Raw genomic sequence first — 19,464 nt, forward strand, 5'->3', positions numbered from 1 at the left:
ATCCACTGGTATAAAATATGCTATAACGTCACCCATCTGGGGGAAAAACCATCCCTTAATCCTATATCTCCGTCAAGTTACTTCCACATTTCTGTACTTCTCTTTAAGACCAAATTCTTCAAAAGAATTGTCTATACTGACTCTACTTCTTTACCTTTCACCTGTTTAGCAGCCCTTCACTTAGGTTGTCCTCCCTGCCACCTTGGAAGCAGGGTAGGAAGGGGTAACAGTTGACACACGGTGATCCTCCTTTTTGTTCTGCTGTGGTGGTGTTACTTCCTTGGGTGTTAATTGAATCCTGACTAATGCTATACCATACCTACCTAAACTCTTGTCATTGTCGTACTTATAATTTTTTTTTTGGTTTTTCATACCTCTCAACTTTTGGATTGGGAAGAGTGTGATATTTTGTTTTAAACACATGACTCATTATCATTTGTACACTGGCATTTTCTGTATGTAAAAGATAAAATTACTTTTAACATGAACTGTTAACCTTTAGGCAAACAACAAGAGAAATATCATTTTACACTTTTTAAGTTATCTTTAAGTAATACATTTTTTGTTTTTACATTTATTTCTGGTTTTGGAAACCAGTAAGTATTTTCTTTTATCTACATGTTAAATGCACAAACATACATACACACACATATTTTCTGCTTTATTCCTTTTGGAATACTTGGAGTACTTGAGATAATCTTTGTTATCATTGAAGTATATGTGTACTCTTCCATTTGACTAAAATTAAGTTTATTATTTTTGACATTGGGACAACAATTTACATTTTTATCACAGTTTTTTTATTGATTGGCTTTTTAGTAATATTTAAATGAGTGATGTGATGTTTAAGATATTGGCTGAATATTTTTTGGACATCAAGAATGTAAATTATATAGTCCAATTTATAGGTTTCGGGATTTTGGTTTTGTTTTAAATATGGGATCTTATTTTTGTCATACAGTTTGGAATCTGTGAGTGCAACATGTAAACAGCTGAGTCAAGAACTAATGGAAAAATACGAAGAATTAAAGAGGATGGAAGCACATAACAATGAATACAGAGCAGAGATTAAGAAGGTAAAAATATGCATACCTAGGATTGCAAAATTGTATGTGTTTATGGACTGAGCTGTGGGTTTGGAGATTATAGGGGTTATTTTTAATGAGAGAAAAATGTAGTTCAAGGGGCCACTTGATATTTAGGAGTGGAAGAGTACGTGGAATGTGCATAGGGAAAGTGCCTTCTTTCTCTGGCATCCCCCCGATGCCCAATAAATATTTTTAAGATAATTGAAGGCTGTTCCCTTTGAACTTAAAAACTTTATTTTAAACATGTTTTAATGAAAAGTTTTCTAAAAGACATACACTTAGTGTTTGCAAAAAAATATGAACTGTCATTTAATATTTTCTTATTGCCTAAACATAGTATTTATGGATTGTCTCCTGTGCTGTGATGTGGTTGGTATCCTTGTCAGCTATTGAGGTATGCAGAGCTGTTTGTGTCTATATGAGTGGGTCCTAACTGTCCTATTTGTTGTTTTGTATTTTTTGTTACTTCTTGAAGATTACTTCTCGCTTGTTTCTTCCTCTTGTTCTTTCTGTTTGTTATCCTGTGGACCAAGATACCATATGAGCAAAACTTTTAGATTCACAACTAAAAAAAAGAATGAAGGTCACAAGTACTGTCCTCTAAATAGTGTGCATGGACCTTGATTGTGGTCCTCAGCACTTGAATAACCCATCTCTCCCTGTTTTGAGGTATAATAAATGATTGTAGGTATAACCACCTGACCTTCAGTACAGATATGCAACTTGGTAAATTGCTAATTTTTCTGCAGATTTAATTCAGGAGAAATTTAATGTCTTGAGATAAGGTAAGCTTTTATTTTATTAGCTGGTAACATATTATTCTATCTAAATGCTTTCTCTTTTGGTGCTTTCTTTTCTGCTTTCTTTATAGTTGAAAGAACAGATTTTACAGGGTGAACAAAGTTACAGTTCTGCACTAGAAGGAATGAAGATGGAAATCTCCCATCTAACTCAGGAGTTACATCAGCGAGATATCTCTATTGCTTCCACCAAAGGTTCTTCCTCAGACATGGAAAAGCGACTCAAAGCAGAGATTCAAAAGGCAGAAGAAAAAGCAGTAGAGCATAAGGTGAAGCCTGAACAAAAACTTTTTTAAATTTGAAATTTGTTTTAAAGATGGAATTGATTAAAGACATAATTTTCATAATATTTAATTCAGTGAATTTTTATTAGATACCTGCTTTGAGCTGAGGGTATGCTGGTTAACAGAGAGTTTAGTGAGGGTGGTGCAGAGGTGAGAGTAGACACAGACAAGTAAAGTGACTATATCAGTGGTGTATGATGAGAGTCACTAGAGATCACAAGCAGCCTGAATCTAGACCACTCGCTGCAAAGGCCTTCCAGAAGGTGTGATAGCAAAGCTAAGTTAGGAGCGAGCTGGGTGAGGGGAAGGAAAAGTATTTCAGGCACAGGAAAATACAGAGGTCTCTAAGAGATAGTAGAACACGCTTGCTGTGGTTGAAACACGCTTGCTGTGGTTGAAACTAGAGTACACGTGGGATGAGTGGAAGGTATGAGACTGGAAAGCAGAGACTGGCTGCTGAAAGGCTCTGTTAGCCACATAAAGGAGTTATACTGTGACCTTGAGGTCAGTAGGCAGTGGCCACAAGCAGGAGTAAAATTCAGTGGTCTTTAAATGGAGAATAAACAGGGAGACAGAGCACCCAGATGCTGTTACAGTGGTAAGATGGTGGCCTGAGCAGTGGGTAAGGGAGGGAGAGATAAATGGATGAATTCTGGAGATACTGGGCTGGTAAAAATGACTGGGCATTGTATTTGATTGGCAGGGAGGGTGAGGTAGGCAGAGTTAAGAAATGGTGTTCCACAGGATTTAAGCTTAGGCAACTGATGGAAAGTGATGCTCTTTAATTAAATAGAGAAAAGACAGGGATCTAGTTTGGCGAAGGATAATGAATTTGTGTGAAAAGTACACAGACTGGGGAAACTGGTGGAGAGGACTTTGGTTTAACACATTTGTTTGGAATAAAGGCTGGAATTTTGTGTGGATAATAGTCATTTCCACAGAAGGCCTGGAGTTAAAGATTAAAATCAGGATTAGGTATTTAGCTGTGGCTGTCCTTTCTTCATGGTGACATTTGAAACCCCCTGAGAGACTTAATGATTATAGTGAGAAAGCATAGCATAAAAAGAGAAGTGACTGAAACCAAACTTAGGATACTTCTCATTTAGCGTGTAAAAGATGTTGGAATGAAGCTTAAAAAAAGGGAGCAGTGAGGAGGAAAATCAGATAGTTTTTGCCAAGCCAAGGAAAGAAGGAATATTTTCTTTTTTTTTTTTTTTTTGAGACGGAGTCTCACTCTGTTGCCCAGGCTGGAGTGCAGTGGCGCGATCTCGGCTCACTGCGAGCTCCGCCTCCTGGGTTCACGCCATTCTCCTGCCTCAGCCTCCCGAGTAGCTGGTACTACAGGCGCCTGCCACCACTCCCGGCTAATTTTTTTTTTTGTATTTTTAGTAGAGACGGGGTTTCACCGTGTTAGCCAGGATGGTCTCGATCTCCTGACCTTGTGATCCGCCCATCTCGGCCTCCCAAAGTGCTGGGTGAGCCACCGCGCCCGGCCAGAAGGAATATTTTCAAATGGGAATGGTTAAGCACAAAAGCTAAGGGGAATGAGAACTGAAAATAAGTTATTATTTTGTGAATAAAGTACAATTCCATGTGACGTTGCAGGTAGAAGCCAAGTTGGAGGAGTCCAACACAGGAGAATGGGTAGGGATTTAAGGGATTTACCAGTGAATTGAAACTTTGCTGCTTTATCACCTGATTTATCCTATTAGAATGATATCTTCATCCCATTCATGTTCATTCAGCTTAATAACACCTTATAAATCTTTTTAGAAAGTCCATATATATATGTATATTTATATATGTTTATATATAAATGAAGAATATGACTTAGCCTAATGAAAATTCCATGTGGAAAATTTTGTAAGATGCATTTGATTTACATGTTATATTTATTTTTTTCTGCTTTCCCCTTTTCAGGAGATTTTGGATCAGCTGGAGTCACTCAAATTAGAAAATCGTCATCTTTCTGAAATGGTGATGAAATTCGAATTGGGTTTACATGAGGTACATAAATAGAAACTTAAGTTTTTCTACTATCCATGCCTTAAAAAAAATTACTTTGTAAATATTAACATTATAAACAGAGAGTTAAGATCAACTTAGATCCTTTTGCAGAAATTTTCTCAAGGAAATGAAGGCAAAATGCTGGAAGTGAGCAAAATATGACTCTCCACTCCAGCAGCAGGAAGGGTTTTTGTTTGTTTGAGATGGGGTTTTGCTCTTGTTACCCAGGCTGGAGTGCAATGGCGTGATCTTGGCTCAACCTCCACCTCCCGGGTTCAAGCGATGCTCCTGCCTTAGCCTCCTGAGTAACTGGGATTACAGGCAAGCGCCACTACACCCGACTGATTTTGTATTTTCAGTAGAGATGGGGTTTCTCCATATTGGTCAGGCTGGTCTCGAACTCCCGACCTCAGGTGATCTGCCTGCCTCAGCCTCCCAAAGTGCTGGGATTACAGGCGTGAGCCACCATGCCCGGCCATGAAGGTTTTTTTTTATATTATGTATGTGATAAAATATACCTACAGTCTGTGTTCTTAGTTGGAAGAATGTATATTAAGGACTTAGCATAGTACCTGGCACTTAGTAAGTATGCAATACATGCTAGATGGTGGTATTTTTATTATTATCGTTAATGATTATTATGTTTATGTTATCTTTTTAGAAAGTATATTGTCTTTAATTTAGCTTTAATTTTTTTTCTGCAAGATATTCACATAGTAAAATATTTTAGAATCTTTTATATTCAAGGACTTTTAGTAGGTGCTATAATGAACACAGGATAAATAAGATAGCATTCTTGCCTTTAAGAGAGATTTTGGATCAGCTGCAATCACTCAAATTACTCTAGCCTTTAGGAGACTAGAGTAATCTAGTAGCAAGGGTAAGAAATGCATACAAGCTTCTGTGAAACCAGAGAGAACATGATTAGCCAACAGTGAGTTACAGTATAGATGCTCTTTTAACTGTTTTGTTACAAAGTTCCTATAATTTGTGAAATGACTCATCTATTCTGACCCATCTTTTCTTGGTGTAGGTCAAATGTCTGAAAATTGTATAAATGCTTTTTTCCTGGATTTCCAGAGAGTATTCCTCCAAAAAGATATATAATTCCAAGGTGCTCCCTATTTGCTCTGAAAAGTTCTAATTTCACAATCCAGGATTGTGGATACTGGGGTGGAAGAATGTGCAAAAAGACTATTGTAGAGTACCTTATTTCAACTGGAAAAACGGGGGACTATTTTTGTAATCTTTCAGAAGGGTAAGATTCTCTAAACATCATGAAGTCATAGAGGATTTTACAACATAAAAATGTGAAGTTTCTGGAAGGTAAAAGGCCCTATTAAAAAAGGCTAATAGGGAGAAAACAATTTATAATCAGACAAAAGGTTAATGTAAATTATTAATACATAAAAATTCCCTACAAAGATAATAAGGAAAAGATAATCCAGTAGAAAAATAGGCAAAGGATGTAAATAGATACCTCATAGAATTAATATAAATATCTAGTAAACAAAGAAAACTGTTCAACCTCTCTAATAAAGCAAAATAAATAGACATTCTTTTACTAATTGGTTTGATAATAACCTTTAAAAACTAATATATAGCCAATGTTAGAAAGATGTAAGGAAACAGATTGATTGCACTGTCAATGAGAAAGTGAATTGATATGGCCTTTCTAGAGGACAGCTTAGCAATATCCCTCAAATGCGTAAATACGTATAGCCTCTAAATTCCTGGGTCATGTGTGTTTCTGATTTTGATAGTCATTGCTGAATTGTTTTCAGAATGGTGTTAATTTTTTTACATTCCCTTAGAAACCATTCTCTAGGAGCAAATGTGCATAAAATGGTCATTGCAGTATTGTTTGCAATGTCCAAAATTTTGAAGTAAACTAAATATTTATTTCAGTGGTTAATTTGTGATTTTATGAATATTACGCTGTCATGGAAGGTGGCAGGTGAAAACACTCATCTGATCTTGCTGTATCCTCAAATCCCTCTAAAACTATCATGAAAGGATTTATTTTTAAAGCACAAATCCACAAGGTTGGGAATAATAGGAGAGGAGACAATAGCTAAACATTTTATAAGGGGGAAGATGGGAAGGAAGGAAGGGAGGGAGGGAACTTCATATCCCCTAATAAAGCCAGTATTAAGCTAGTAGTGGAGAACTCTAAGAACTAAACTGATTTACACCACAGAATTCTGTAAAGGCTTAGGTTTCGGCAGTACTTGATTGAGAGACTCTTATGCAGTGATTATCTGTTCATATTTAAGAATTGAGAACTCTTGGGGAACTTTAGCCAGACCATGACCAGAGATGCTGTTCAGCTTAATTTCTCCTGAAACTTCCAGCTGTCAATAATAGTGGTAATACTGTTCTTTCTTTACACAGCTAGATGTGTGCTTGCTACTCAGTTTTCATATCACCTTTCATATTCATTTATCTATAGTAATTGTTTATAAAATAATAACTTAGAGAAATTTTTAAAACATACCTGAACAAAGGTAAGCATCATCATTTTTTATTAAGTATGTTTAATGACATCAGACATCAAACTGGTGAAAACCGTATCAGCAGTTTAAGCTTTCTCTAGTTTTGAAATTACATACAGTGTGAATATGTTGTACATATTATGAAGAATAATTATTAGAAAGTGCCCTTTTGCATTTTACCATGTAGAAAGCTGAAGTTACTGGTACAAATGAATGTTTGGGTTAAATGTCTATTTTAATAAATTACCTAATTATCTTAGTAATGAAAGCAACAGCTCTGATAAAATACATTATTTACCATGTTTTAAAAACTGATAATAGTTTCATTTTAACTCATATGTCCTGCAGATGTTCTTCTCTGGTATTTTATCTGGCATTTACAACTTGTTGAAAGATTTTGTAGCTCTTAGTCACTACTTGTACACAGATAGTTCACAGATATATTTTAAAGTTTATGTTTTTGTTAGGAAAATTATGTTTGTTAGACCACTCTTGACGAGCTTACTTTCAGAATTTTTTTTTTTTTTTTTTTTTTGCAGAAAAGACCAAGCTAACCATGGTATTAAACTCCAAAGATTACCATAACTTTGCATAATACTAATTAAAACATTTTGTCATCAGAAAAAAAATCACCCAGACTACCATTTTTTCAAGTAGTGTCTTACCAGGAAACACCTCGAATTGAAAAGCAATCAAATATATGATACCAGATCGCAATAGTAATTCCCACTATGTACTTGAATCCTGCCTTATCATGTCCAAATTTATATATGAGTAGATATCAAAGTTGTAGAAAAGTGTTTAATATTAGAGAGTATTTATTTTAAAGTCCCTGCCAGCCAGATTTTTTTCTTAGAACTTTTTGTTCAAATTTCTTTCCTTGAACTAGGTCTCTGTTTTCTTCCACTGGTATTCTGGGGCTATTCAACCTTCACCTTCTTGCAGAAGAAACATGGCCGCTATTTTCCTTCTTTTTCCCTGTTTCTGATTCCCTCTTACAACTTTCCTCCATCCTGGTTCCATCCTTCCTCCACCTCCTTGGAATTCCTTGCCACACAAGGAAGCCCATTGTGGTTCTAGCATTTCACCAGCATTTACTTGAAGAATTCTTTATCTCTGTTAGTCTTAGAGGCCTAAAAACAAATCTTCACTTTTTCTAAATTAAAGCCATAGATTAACTACTTACAACTAAAAAATACTGAAATTTCCAACCAGCAGTATCACAGATCACAAGTATTCTCGTATAGATTAAGTGACTCTAGTATTCTTTTTTATTAGGCAAAAGAGATTTCACTAGCAGATCTCCAGGAGAATTATATTGAGGCATTAAATAAATTAGTGTCTGAAAATCAACAACTACAGAAAGATTTGATGAATACCAAATCTCAGCTGGAGATTTCTACTCAGATGTGCAAAAAACAAAATGACAGGATCTTTAAACCAACACACAGAAGAACAACTGAGTTCAAGAATACAGAGTTCAAGTAAAATTTCTTAAAAGTTTATTTAAAATGTGTATTGGTACAATATAATTCTCATTTCTTTGAGAATAATTTCTGACTTACAGAAATTAAATCTTCATCAAAGGACTCCATGTTTAATTCTGAAGGATAGTGTACACAAGGAAAGCCATGATCATGTTAAAAATTTGGTGGGGGAGGTGTATAGCGTTTTCATTAAAGCTTGTGTTTTGTACACTCTGGATGTCAGTGTAAACAACATGTGTATTACCTGAGACTTTTCATGCTGCCTTCCACCTCTTCAACCCCATTTGCCCATAAGAAGTAGAATATGGCTTTTTATAAACAGCTTCCTTTGTGTTTTTAGTCAGTTTGTTATAGGCTGTTACCATAAGAAATAAGCATTCAGTGAAAAGCCACCTGGCTTCAGCTCATACTATATGGCTTACATGTTTTCTTACCCAAAGCCTTCGCTGACACGCTCACCTCTACTCCTACACCAGCCCAACCCTCTAGTGAGGTTAGGTGCCTTCTTAGGTGCACAGCACTTCTCCTGTCCCAGCACTAACCACACTAGATTACCTGGCAGCTTGTTTGTCTTTCTTGCTATACCATAAGTGTGTGAGGGCAGGGACCTGGTAGTGGGGATTGGATATTTGGGACCTGAATGAATGAAAGAACACCTGATCTCAGTAGATTGCTCATTTTGTAAATTCTAGCCTTATTAATTAGGCTGTTGGCTTAAGCAAATTTCCTACATTTCTGTTGGAGAAAGAAAAGTTGCTACAATTTTTTATTTGTTTTGTTTTCTAATCTACCATCCAGGCCAACCCATGGCCAGCACAGACATGATGGAATAAAGACTGAGCACTACAAAACAGGTCTTCATTCTCCAAGAGGACAAGCGTCGGATAGTATAGACCCCATGTCTAGGGTGCTAAGCCCCCTGAGTCCTCAAATCAGCCCTTGCAGCTCCACCAGGTCTTTGACTTCCTACTCTCTGTGTAAAAGTCACTCTTTGCCTTCAGCGCTAGATACAAATGAAGCCAATTTTTCTGACACTGTGTCTGAGAGTATGAATGACCAAGAAGAGTTTATGTCTTCGGTATGGAAACTTTCTGATCTTATTAATTTATTAGTTTTTTAGTTTGATTTTATTTTTTATTTTAAGGGTGAAGAGGGTGATTTTTTTTTTCCTTACTGGTTCTTTTATCATAAGTACTCTTCATTATTCTCAGGTATATCCCTGTCATACAGTTTTTGCTTGTGAAGAGACTTTCAGCCAAGACTACTTTTCAAAATGTTCTGAAATGTGTTATAGTTATTCATTTGTCTTTAACACTTATTGGAAATTCCCTTCCTGCCCTTTTAAGAGATGCTCAATTTTCTTCTGGAATGGTTAGTTCAAGAAATGTCTCTGGATGCCAACATAGTCCTGAGGCACAGGCAGTGAAGGAAGAAAAGAGAAGCTGCTGGAAAGGAGAAAGGGAGTTCAGAGGTGGAGGAAGTGTGTGCCTCTGATGTGTGCAGAGCATGGCTTGGGTGTCACAGATGGTGGCCCTCAGAGCAGAATGTGCCTTGGACACCATGCCGGTCCCTTGCTCCTTCCATTGCTGTGCAGCCTGCACCATCTTTTTGCCTTCTGCACCAAAGCACTTGCCATGGGCCCTTCATTTCCTATCACCAGCTGCAGCTGTATAGCCATGAAAGTGCAGTATTTTTGACTTATTAATGTGCCACCAAATCCATGGAAAGGTTTTCTTTTATTTTTCAAAATAAGTCCTCACTTCACTTTCTTCCTAAGTTTAGCAGCAAAATTATTTTGGCACCAAAACTTTCCCTGGCCTGAACTGATGTGTTAATTTGTATAGACTTTCTCTGTTCCACTTAGTGTGAATATCCATGTGTTTTGCTTCAGAAATATCAATGTGTTTGGTTATGGGATGTTCCCTCAGACTCCACTGGGGTAATACAGTTGATCCTCATTATTCACAGATTCTGTATCTGTGAATTTGTCTACTCCCTCAGCTTTATAACTCCCAAATCAGTATGCGCAGAGCACTTCCACAGTCATTCGTGGACATATACAGAGTGGCCAAAAATTTGAGTGCCGACTTGCACAATCTAAGCCAAGGTTGAAGTAGGCATCTCCACCAGAGGGTGGAGATGGATGGGACAGCGCAGTGTAGGGAAGAAGCTCAGCTCCATGCCAGACAGAGGAATGAGTAGAGTCTGAATTCCAGCCTCGGCACCAGTTAGTGGGGCGGCCTCAGGAGAGTTACCACTTCTGATCCTCATGTCTCTCATGTGAAATAAAAAATACAGAATCCACCAGAATGAGTTGTTCTAGGATTTAGGATTGTACTCTCTGTGTGGGGTGTGTGTATGTGTGTGTGTGTATTTGTTGTATGTGTATATTTCCCTGGGCCAAAAATTCTGTGTTTGCTAATTCAGTGTTCTGGGTGACTTTATAGAATACGACTGCTGTTGTGAATGAGTATTGACTGCATATGGCATATGTTCTGTACTACCTTTCTAAAAATCAGAATTCTGAAACATCGCTAGCCTCAAGGGTTTCAGATAAGGGACTGTGGACTGAAAATTTGGAGGAGAAAAAATATTGATTTTAGCTGGCATCTAATTTATTTTTGTTAAATTGTCTGTGCTTTAAAATGAAAGTGACATACTCAGGTTTTTAAAGTGAGTTTGAAATAATAGGCATTAACTATGGAAGGATATATAAGTCTAAACTGAAACGTTCTTCAGACCAATAACTAATATATGATACTTTACATGATTACAACTTGGGTCAGAAAGGGACAGATCTGTGTTAATTTTTACAGAATTTACTGAGTTTTGTTCTTTTATTGCTCTTATTAGGATGAAAACCAAAAAAGTCTCTTCAAAGGAAAACAATCAGCTTTTAATATTGCTAGTTAGAAAATGTCATGAACAGTGTGTCTTAGAAATATAATATTCTACTTATTTACACATGTCAAAATTTGTCTCTCTTCCAGTGTTCCTTGCCTGTTTCTCCCCTTGGTTCAATAGCTACTAGATTTTTGGAAGAGGAGGAACTGAGGTCTCATCACATTCTAGAGCGCTTGGATGCCCATATTGAAGAACTAAAAAGAGAGAGTGAAAAGACAGTGAGACAATTCACAGCCTTAAAGTAGCCTCTTAAAAAATCACAATCTTGGAAATAAAAATAAACACCAAAGAGTTACTGTCATCTGAAGTAGCAGCTCTTTAAAAACATGAAGAGATAAAATTATAAAAATGATACATCTAAAGCAGTGGTGAAGAAAGCTGAAAAACCAATACTTTTGATAGGCATTTTCTCTGCACTAGTTTGTTTGAAGGACTTCCTCCAGTGATAAGTTGTGAGAATAAACCACTTTGCTAGACTTTTTTCTCATATGAATATGTATTATCATAAAGTGATACTTATCTTGCTGACTTAAATGTGAATAGCTGTGTACTAATTGAAAGAAGGATTTTATGATACATGTTGAAAATAAAGTAACTGCAGGAACTTTCTTTAAGGGAAATGTGTAGAAGCATGGATTTAGGGGTCAAACTTACCTGGATTGATAGACTGGTTTTGCCATCCAACTGGGCTGGTTATTTACTAGGCTGGTAGCCCCTCTTAGCCAAGGGGCTGGTGGTGTGTAAAGTCAGGCTGGCAGTGAATAAGCGGGGTAGGCTAAAGAACCTTAGCAAGCAGTCCTCTCTTGCTCAGCACTTATGCAGAGGAGAGAGGCAGGGAGGGCAAGGGACTGGCTTTCGTGCGTGGTGCCCATGGAATATCCATTGGAAATAAATGTTCAGCGTCTGCACTGCTGAGGACAAGTTTAGATGGGAGATAAAGATCTGGATGTTGATATGCCAGAAGCATTTGAAATCATGGGAGTTGATAAGATCCACCAGGGAGGCTGTGGAGAGAGAGGGGAGCAGGAGGCTGGGTTTGGGGCCCTGAAAGATGCCAGCATCTGAGAATCACAGGAAATAGATCTAGCAAAGGAACTAGATTGTGCAGTTACAGATGAGACAGGTCAGTGTAGTGTACTTGCCACCTTAAGGGTATGGCCCCTGTGAATCCTCTTTCTCTAGTGGATCTTTCCCATTAGCATAAAACATCCTGTTATTTCCCCTTTTTAAAAAAAAACTCATTTTTTTATACCTCTCTATGTACTGCTCTGTATGTTTATTTGCTTCCCTTCACCCAAACACTTCTGAAAAGAGGTGTCTGCAGTGACTCTTTCCAGTTTCTCACCTCGCCCCACCGTAGTTCTCTTCCTAACCCTCTCCACCACCATTTCCATCCCCAGACTGCTTTCTTGCTCTTGAGTTCACCAGTGACCTAATCACCGTCTGAGCATCATTCAGCACAGCTGGACTCTCTCTTGGCTTCTAAGACCTGGAACTTCTGGTTTCATCTCTACCTCATCCTCCACTCCATCTCATGGCTTTTCCTCTTCTAACCTGTAAGTCAGAGGGCCCCCTGGAGCTCTGTCATGGGTTTTCTCCCTCAGCATTCTCTTCCCTAGAAGTTTCCATTCCAATCTCAAGCTCTTAATGCCACTTATAGGCCAGTGACCCTTACATTTATTACTAATCTTGACCTCTCCCGGAGCTGCTGTCTTAGATACCTAGCTGCTTATGCGATGTCTTCACTTGGATGTCTGACAAACATCTTGTTTCCAAGAGAGAACTCTTTATTCTCCCTCTTGCTAAGATTCCATATCAGGACACAGCATTATGTTTGCCTGTTCCTAGGAGTTGCTGATAATTCCTTCCTTACCCACGTCTGCATATCCAGTCATTTGGGAGGTCCTGAATCTTCCCCCAGAATCTTATCTCAGACCCAACCATTTCCCTCCTGCACTTCTACCACCTGATCCAGACTACTTCTCTCTCACCCTGATTCTGGCAGTAGCCTAACTGATACTACTCACACCAATAATTCAGGGAACTTCTGGAGTTATCCTTTAGAAAAGTAAATGAAACAGTGTCACCACTGCTTCCCTTTAGACTCTTCCAAGGCTTCTCTTTTTTTTGACTGAGATGGAGTTTCACTGTGTTGCCCAGGCTGCAGTACAATGGCAGGATCTCGGCTCACTGCAATCTCTGCCTCCCGGGCTCAAGTGATTCTCCTGCCTTAGCCTCCCGAGTAGCTGAGATTACAGGTGCATGCCACCAGGCCCAGCTAATTTTTGTATTTTTAGTAGGAACAGGGTTTCACGATATTGGTCAGGCTGGCCTCGAACTCCTGACCTCAAGTGATCCACCTGCCTCAGCTTCCTAAGGTGCTGGGTTATAGGCGTGAGCCACTGTGCCCAGTCCCAAGGCTTCTTACTCCACTCAGAATAAAATCCAAATGAATTAATATAGCCTACAGGGCCTCAATAATCTGGGCCTAATCTCCCGTTGCATCATCCTTTACTGTGCTCCACCCATGCTGTCCTCCTTTCTGTTTTTTGAGTACAACAAGCTTTAACCTCTTAGGGTCTTTGACTTGCAGTTTACCCTGAATATTCCCTTTCTCTTACCTCACCTGTGATTGGCATTTTCCCCTTGCAGGCCTGCACTCTGGCATCTTCTCATGAGCAAGCCTTCTTTGACTGCTGCCTCCCAAACCTGCTTCTCCCCATTTCTCTAGCTCATTGGCCTGCGTTATTTCCTTCATAGTGCCCACCACTATCTGAAATCATTTCATTACTTGATTTATGTTTGTATTGTCTATTTCTGCTGTTAGAATTAAAACTCCTTGAGGGCAAGGACTTTGCTTATCTGGTTCATGGTGGGATCCCCATTACCCGGCACAAGCCCAGCACTTAGGAGAGGCTCAGCTAGTTCGAACCAATGGAAAATGCCATTCCTGAGGTGCACCACATCATTTCTTTCGTGTTGGTGTGCATGCTGTCCTTCAGTTTGCCTCCTCTTCCCATACCCTGTCATGTGCTCTTGAAACTCCCCATTTACTTGGCTACTTTATCTGGCTTGGCAAAGCTTTCCCCTATACCCTGACCCACATCAGGGAACGTTTCTCCTCATTGCTCTCACAGCACCCTGTGTGTGGCCGCGACCAGACTGTGCTATCCTCTTTGATTTCTGTCTCTCAGGGGCTAGGTCCTGCCTACATCCTCAGTCAGCATGCTGCCTAACACGTAACATCCTAAGCAAATACTGGGTGGATGAAAATCACTACTGTTCAAATCTTCATTGTATTTATCAGTAAAACCGAAATAATATCTAATGGCGTCGAGAACATTTACTGAAAATATGTATCTGAAAGGGCTTTGCAGATTTTCTAAAAATACTGTAGCTATGTGCATTGCTATTATATTCAGGAGATTTTTACTTTTAGACAGTCCCAAGCTTCAGCTTAAAATCTGTAGACTGCAACCCGTTTCTGAGATGTTTGTACTACGTGTTGACTAGGAGGAACAATGACAGACTCTGTAGTCACGAGAAATACTTAAGGAATCATGAGGTACTATGTATTTCCTTAAATTTGTACTGTTTTTTAAAGCTGAAGTATTTAGTAATTAATGGGTTATCCAAATTTGTCAGAAAATTCAACTGTAATTTAATGTCTCACCTTCATTTTTCAAAAAGATATATTAATACCAAATATTAAAATGTGTCAAGACTAAATCTGAGTTAGTGTCTTAACACACATTTTCCAAAATCTCAGAGATCAGGGTACCCAAATGAGATGAAAAGATTAGGGACCAGTAGTCTACTTTTGGTGTTTACAGATAATGTTTTATTGGGCAAGTCATCTCATTCCTCTTGTCCTGGATTCCCAATGAATTTTCATCTGTATTCCTATGCAGATTTTAGCTGAAGAGGGCAAAGTTAACTTCCCACTGTGGGCTGGACGTTACCTTCCCTTGCAGCCTCATTTGATCTCAACAAGTGTAGAAAAAATACTACAGCACTCTGTGTTTCTATGACATCTGCTTAAACCCAAACAATTCTTACCTTCTCTGTCTTACATACACATAACACCTGGTAAACTGTGGGTGATGATTTTCTGTTTTCAGAACACTCGAGTCCAGTACCGAATGAATCTAGTTACCCGGTTCAGTTGCCAGAGGAAGGCAGCCAAGTTACCTCTGAGCTTCAGATGGGGAAAAGCAGAGAAGAAAACATTTACCTAAAAGTTTTATGGTACTCATAAGATTAAAAAAAAAAAATCATAGACTTAAGAAAAGCACAGTTTTTTTCTCCATGTTTGAATAAGCGTTTTGTAAAGTGTGTGAGCATCCAGAAGAGAAGTCCAACATTTTCATAACTGGTAATAATAATCTGCACAGCTCCCCCTACAGTGTGCTTCACTGTGGGTTGATGGCATAAGGCTGACTTCCAAATTCAGAGGAAACTGTTCTGAGAGGGCTCCAAACATGATGGTGTAAAAGCTCTCATGGCCTGGAAAGGGAAAATTTAGAGGGATGATGGACTGCTTTAAACCAATCTTTTGTAAAAGATATTTCTCCACGGTGCAGTTTTGATAATTCAGACAATACAGTTCACATGTCTTTTTTTCTCTCTGTGAGGAACTAGAAGTTGAGAATTTTATGTTGCCCATTAAGGCCAGGTTCAATTATTTGACAATCATCCAATCAGAAGAACTTTTGCACTCCTCTTACAAAAAGAACGTAAGGCAGTAGTTGATGGGGGAAGGTCTAGAACTCCTTGGTATTAAATGCAAAACATTTATTAATGTTAATAATATATTAATAATGTTAAATGCAAAAAATGTGCATGTGTGCATTTTTCTGGGGAGAAGATTCATAATTTTCATTAGAATCTTGAAGGTGTCTGTGAATCAAAAAGAGATTAAAAACCATAGCTTTAGGGACTAGAGTTCTCCCAGAATGGTATCCCGTTTCCTGGGGAGAGACATAAAATGTCTTCCGGGGCTGAATTTTAAAGTGCAGTTGAATACTCATTCAAAATTTAAGTTTTTCAATAATAACAAGACAATTCAGTTCAAAAATGGATAAAAGATTGGAATAGACATTTCTCTAAAGATACACAGATGGCTAATAAGCAAATGAAAAGATGTTCAACATCATTAGTCATCAGAGAAATGCAAATCAAAATCAAAATGAGATACCATTACACACCCACTATAAAAAAGATGGACAATCACAAGTGTTGAAGATGATATGGAGAAATTAGAACACTCATATTTGCTGTGGGAATGTAAAATAAAATAGTGCAGTCACTCTGGAAGACAGTTTGGCAGTTCCTCAAAAAGAGTTAACCATATTACCCAGCAATACCAATCCTACATCTATGACCGAGAAAAATGAAAACATATCCATACAAAAAGTTGTACACAAATGATCTTAGCAATATTATTCACGATAGCACCAAAGTGGAAGCAACCTAAATATCCATCACTGATGAATGGATAAACAAAATGTATATCTATGTAATGGAATGTTATTTGGGAACAGAAAGGAATGAAGTATTATTGTACTACTGATGCCACAGCATGGATGAACCTTGAAGACAGGAAGAAAACAAACAAACAAAAATCACATATTGTATGATTCCATTTATATGAATTGCCCAGTATAGACAAATCTATAGAGACAGAAAGTAGATTGGTAGTTGCTAGGGGTTGGCAGAAGGTTGGAGTGGGGAATGGGGATAGGATTGGGAGGTGAAGACTAAAGGGTATGGGGTTTCTTTTTGAGATTATGAAAATGTTCTAAAATTGATTGTGATGGTTGCACAAATCTGAATATAACAACTAAAAACAACTAAATCGTGTACTTTAAATGAGTGAATTATATACTATGTAAATTATATCTTAACTGTTACCAAAAAAAAAAAAAAAAACCTCTGATGCATGGCAGCTCCTTAAAAATATCAAGTTTATATTAAGGAAATATCACTTCACATACAACACAAGCTATTCTAAAGTTTTCTATTTTCAACTCTCAGTTCACATTCAGGAGTAACAGTGGTACCTTTGTTGGAGAGAGTGGATGATCAAGCTCTGTCAAGCATCACTTGTGGTGTGGGGCGGCTCTGCACTGTGCAATATTGTGGGGCAGAAAGCCAGGGACCTGCACACCGCAGGGGTTCCTGCTCCTCCAGGTGGGAGTTCAGTCTTGGTGCTGCTGCCTGCTAGGTGAGGGTGCAGGCAGCAAAGGCCACTCATCAGCCAGGCAGTGTCTTGGCTAAGTGTGTTCTAAGGAGAAGTGGCAGGAATGCTTGGCACTAACCTCAGTGCTTAGAGGAAGACTGTTTACAGAACACTTTAGAGAGGGTTACAGACCACTGATGTGGAAATGTGAGCATATTGAAGTTTTGCCCTAAGACTGCTTAGCAAGTCCCTCAGTATCTCTACAAGCATGACTGGGCAAAGTAGAGAAAGAAAAGCCAAGTACTTTACCTAAACCTACTTTATTTCTTTGGCTGTGAGAAACAGATCAGCTAAGATACGCTTTGAAACTAGTCTTTCTGGAGTGGCTATCCCTTTGACAGGCATCCAGTGTGGATGGGCTAATCCCCAGTTCCCAGAGCTGTCCTGATTTCTGTGGCACTGGCTTTGGGAGGCAGTGGGGGCCTCTCAGTGGGTCAGCTCTTGGATTTGTCTTGCCGTTGATGTATAGCATAAACCCAAACAGCCCACCAGTCTCTGACTTTTCTGCAATCTAGGACATGTGTTTTTGATCCCCAACTTAAATGAAATACAATAAACAAGACCACAAGTGCTATCTCCCAGTTAGTTTCTTCAGCCACAGGCAAGCACAGCCCTTGGTCCCAGCAGTAGCATGCACTGCAACCCTGCAGGTCCCTGTGTAACCCAATAGGGCAGTGGCTGGGGTAGGAGCTCAGTGCTTCTCCAGGGATCCCCTCTTCTGGAAGACAGGCCCCTCAGCCCAGCATGGAACCCCAGCAGTAGCCTGTTCATACTAATAAATTCTGGACCATGAGCAAAGGACGGGTAAGGTTCCAGATTGCTGATATGTTCAACCTGCCACCTCCTGCATGAGCTATGACTTGTAGACTAAGAAGGCATCACCTGATTTGTTTATTTTGCTCCAAAAAGGTTTAACATTAACACATTGTTTAACAACACCAAGCAATTCCAGACTCTTCCCCAGGCAAAGTCATTCCTTAAATCCACATTTCTCAAGCTGTTTTCCAGAGATTCAAAATATTTGAAGTGTTTTAAGTGCTTTATTTGTCCATTTTCATGCTGCTGATAAAGACATACCTGAGACTGGGTGATTTACGAAAGAAAGAGGTGTAATAGACTTACAGTTCCATGTGGCTCGGGAAACCTCACAATCATGGCAGAAGGCAAGGAGGAGCAAGTCACATCTTACATGGAGGGCAGCAGGCATAAAGATCCTGTGCAGAGAAACTCCCCTTTTTGAAACCATCAGATCTTGTGAAACTTATTCACCATCACGAGAACAACATGAGAAAGACCTGCCACCATGATTCAACCACCTTCCACCCGATTCCTCCCATAACACGTGGGAATTCCGGTGAAATGTGGGTGGGGACCCAGGCAAACCACATAATTCCACCCCTGACCTCTCCCATATCTCATGTCCTCACATTTCAAAACCAATCATGCCTTCCTAACAGTCTCCCAAAGTCTTAACTTTTTTTTAGCATTAACTCAAAAGTCCATAGTCCAAAGTCTCATCTGAGATAAGGCAAATCTGAGCCTATAAGCCTGTAAAATTGAAAGTGAGTTATTTCTCAAATACAATAGGGGTACAGGCATTGGGTAACTATACCCATTTCAAATGGGAGAAATTGGCTAAAACAAGGGGCTACAGGCTGCATGCAAGTCCGAAATCCAGAAGGGCAGTCAAATCTTAAAGCTCCAAAATGATCTATTTTGACCCCATGTCTCACATCCAGGTCACGCTGATATGAAAGGTGGCTTCCCATGGTCTTGCACAGCTCCACTCCTGTGGCTTTGCACGGTACAGCCTCTCTCCCAGCTGCTTTCATGGACTGGCATTGAGAGTCTGTGGCTTTTCCAGGTGCACGGTGCAAGCTGTTGGTGGATCTACCATTTTGGGGTCTGGAGGACAATGGCCCTCTTAGCACAGTTCCACCAGGCAGTACTCTAGTGGGGACTCTGTGGGGGCTCTGATCCCACATTTCCCTTTTGCACTGCCCTAGCAGAGGTTCTGCATGAAGACCCCACCTCTGCAGCAAACTTATGCCTGGGCATGTAAGCATTTCTGTACATCCTCTGAAATCTAGGTGGAGGTTCACAAACCTTAGTTCTTGTCTTCTGCACACCTGCAGGACCAACACAACATGGAATCTGC

At 39.1% G+C, this 19,464-nt stretch overlaps 1 protein-coding gene across 50 annotated transcripts in view; it reads left to right on the forward strand.

The window, feature by feature from the left end:
• Window positions 1–19,464, forward strand: part of CEP63 (centrosomal protein 63) — a 126,263-nt gene that overhangs the window by 63,229 nt on the left and 43,570 nt on the right. For 19 of the 50 annotated variants that reach the window (XM_015132102.3, XM_015132105.3, XM_015132109.3 and 16 more), the window contains 6 exons: window positions 962–1,076; window positions 1,960–2,157; window positions 4,093–4,179; window positions 7,953–8,158; window positions 8,960–9,239; window positions 11,152–14,794. In XM_015132102.3, the coding sequence (XP_014987588.1) occupies window positions 962–1,076; window positions 1,960–2,157; window positions 4,093–4,179; window positions 7,953–8,158; window positions 8,960–9,239; window positions 11,152–11,310 (1,045 nt within the window). In that variant the 3' untranslated portion in view covers window positions 11,311–14,794. Of the gene's footprint in view, window positions 1–961; window positions 1,077–1,959; window positions 2,158–4,092; window positions 4,180–7,952; window positions 8,159–8,959; window positions 9,240–11,151; window positions 14,795–19,464 lie in introns of those variants that run through there. The other 31 variants (XM_077991510.1, XM_077991514.1, XM_077991516.1 and 28 more) reach the window with 5 other exon arrangements.

The sequence above is a fragment of the Macaca mulatta genome, chromosome 2 (assembly GCF_049350105.2).
Source record: "Macaca mulatta isolate MMU2019108-1 chromosome 2, T2T-MMU8v2.0, whole genome shotgun sequence".
Classification (NCBI taxonomy): Eukaryota; Metazoa; Chordata; class Mammalia; order Primates; family Cercopithecidae; genus Macaca; species Macaca mulatta.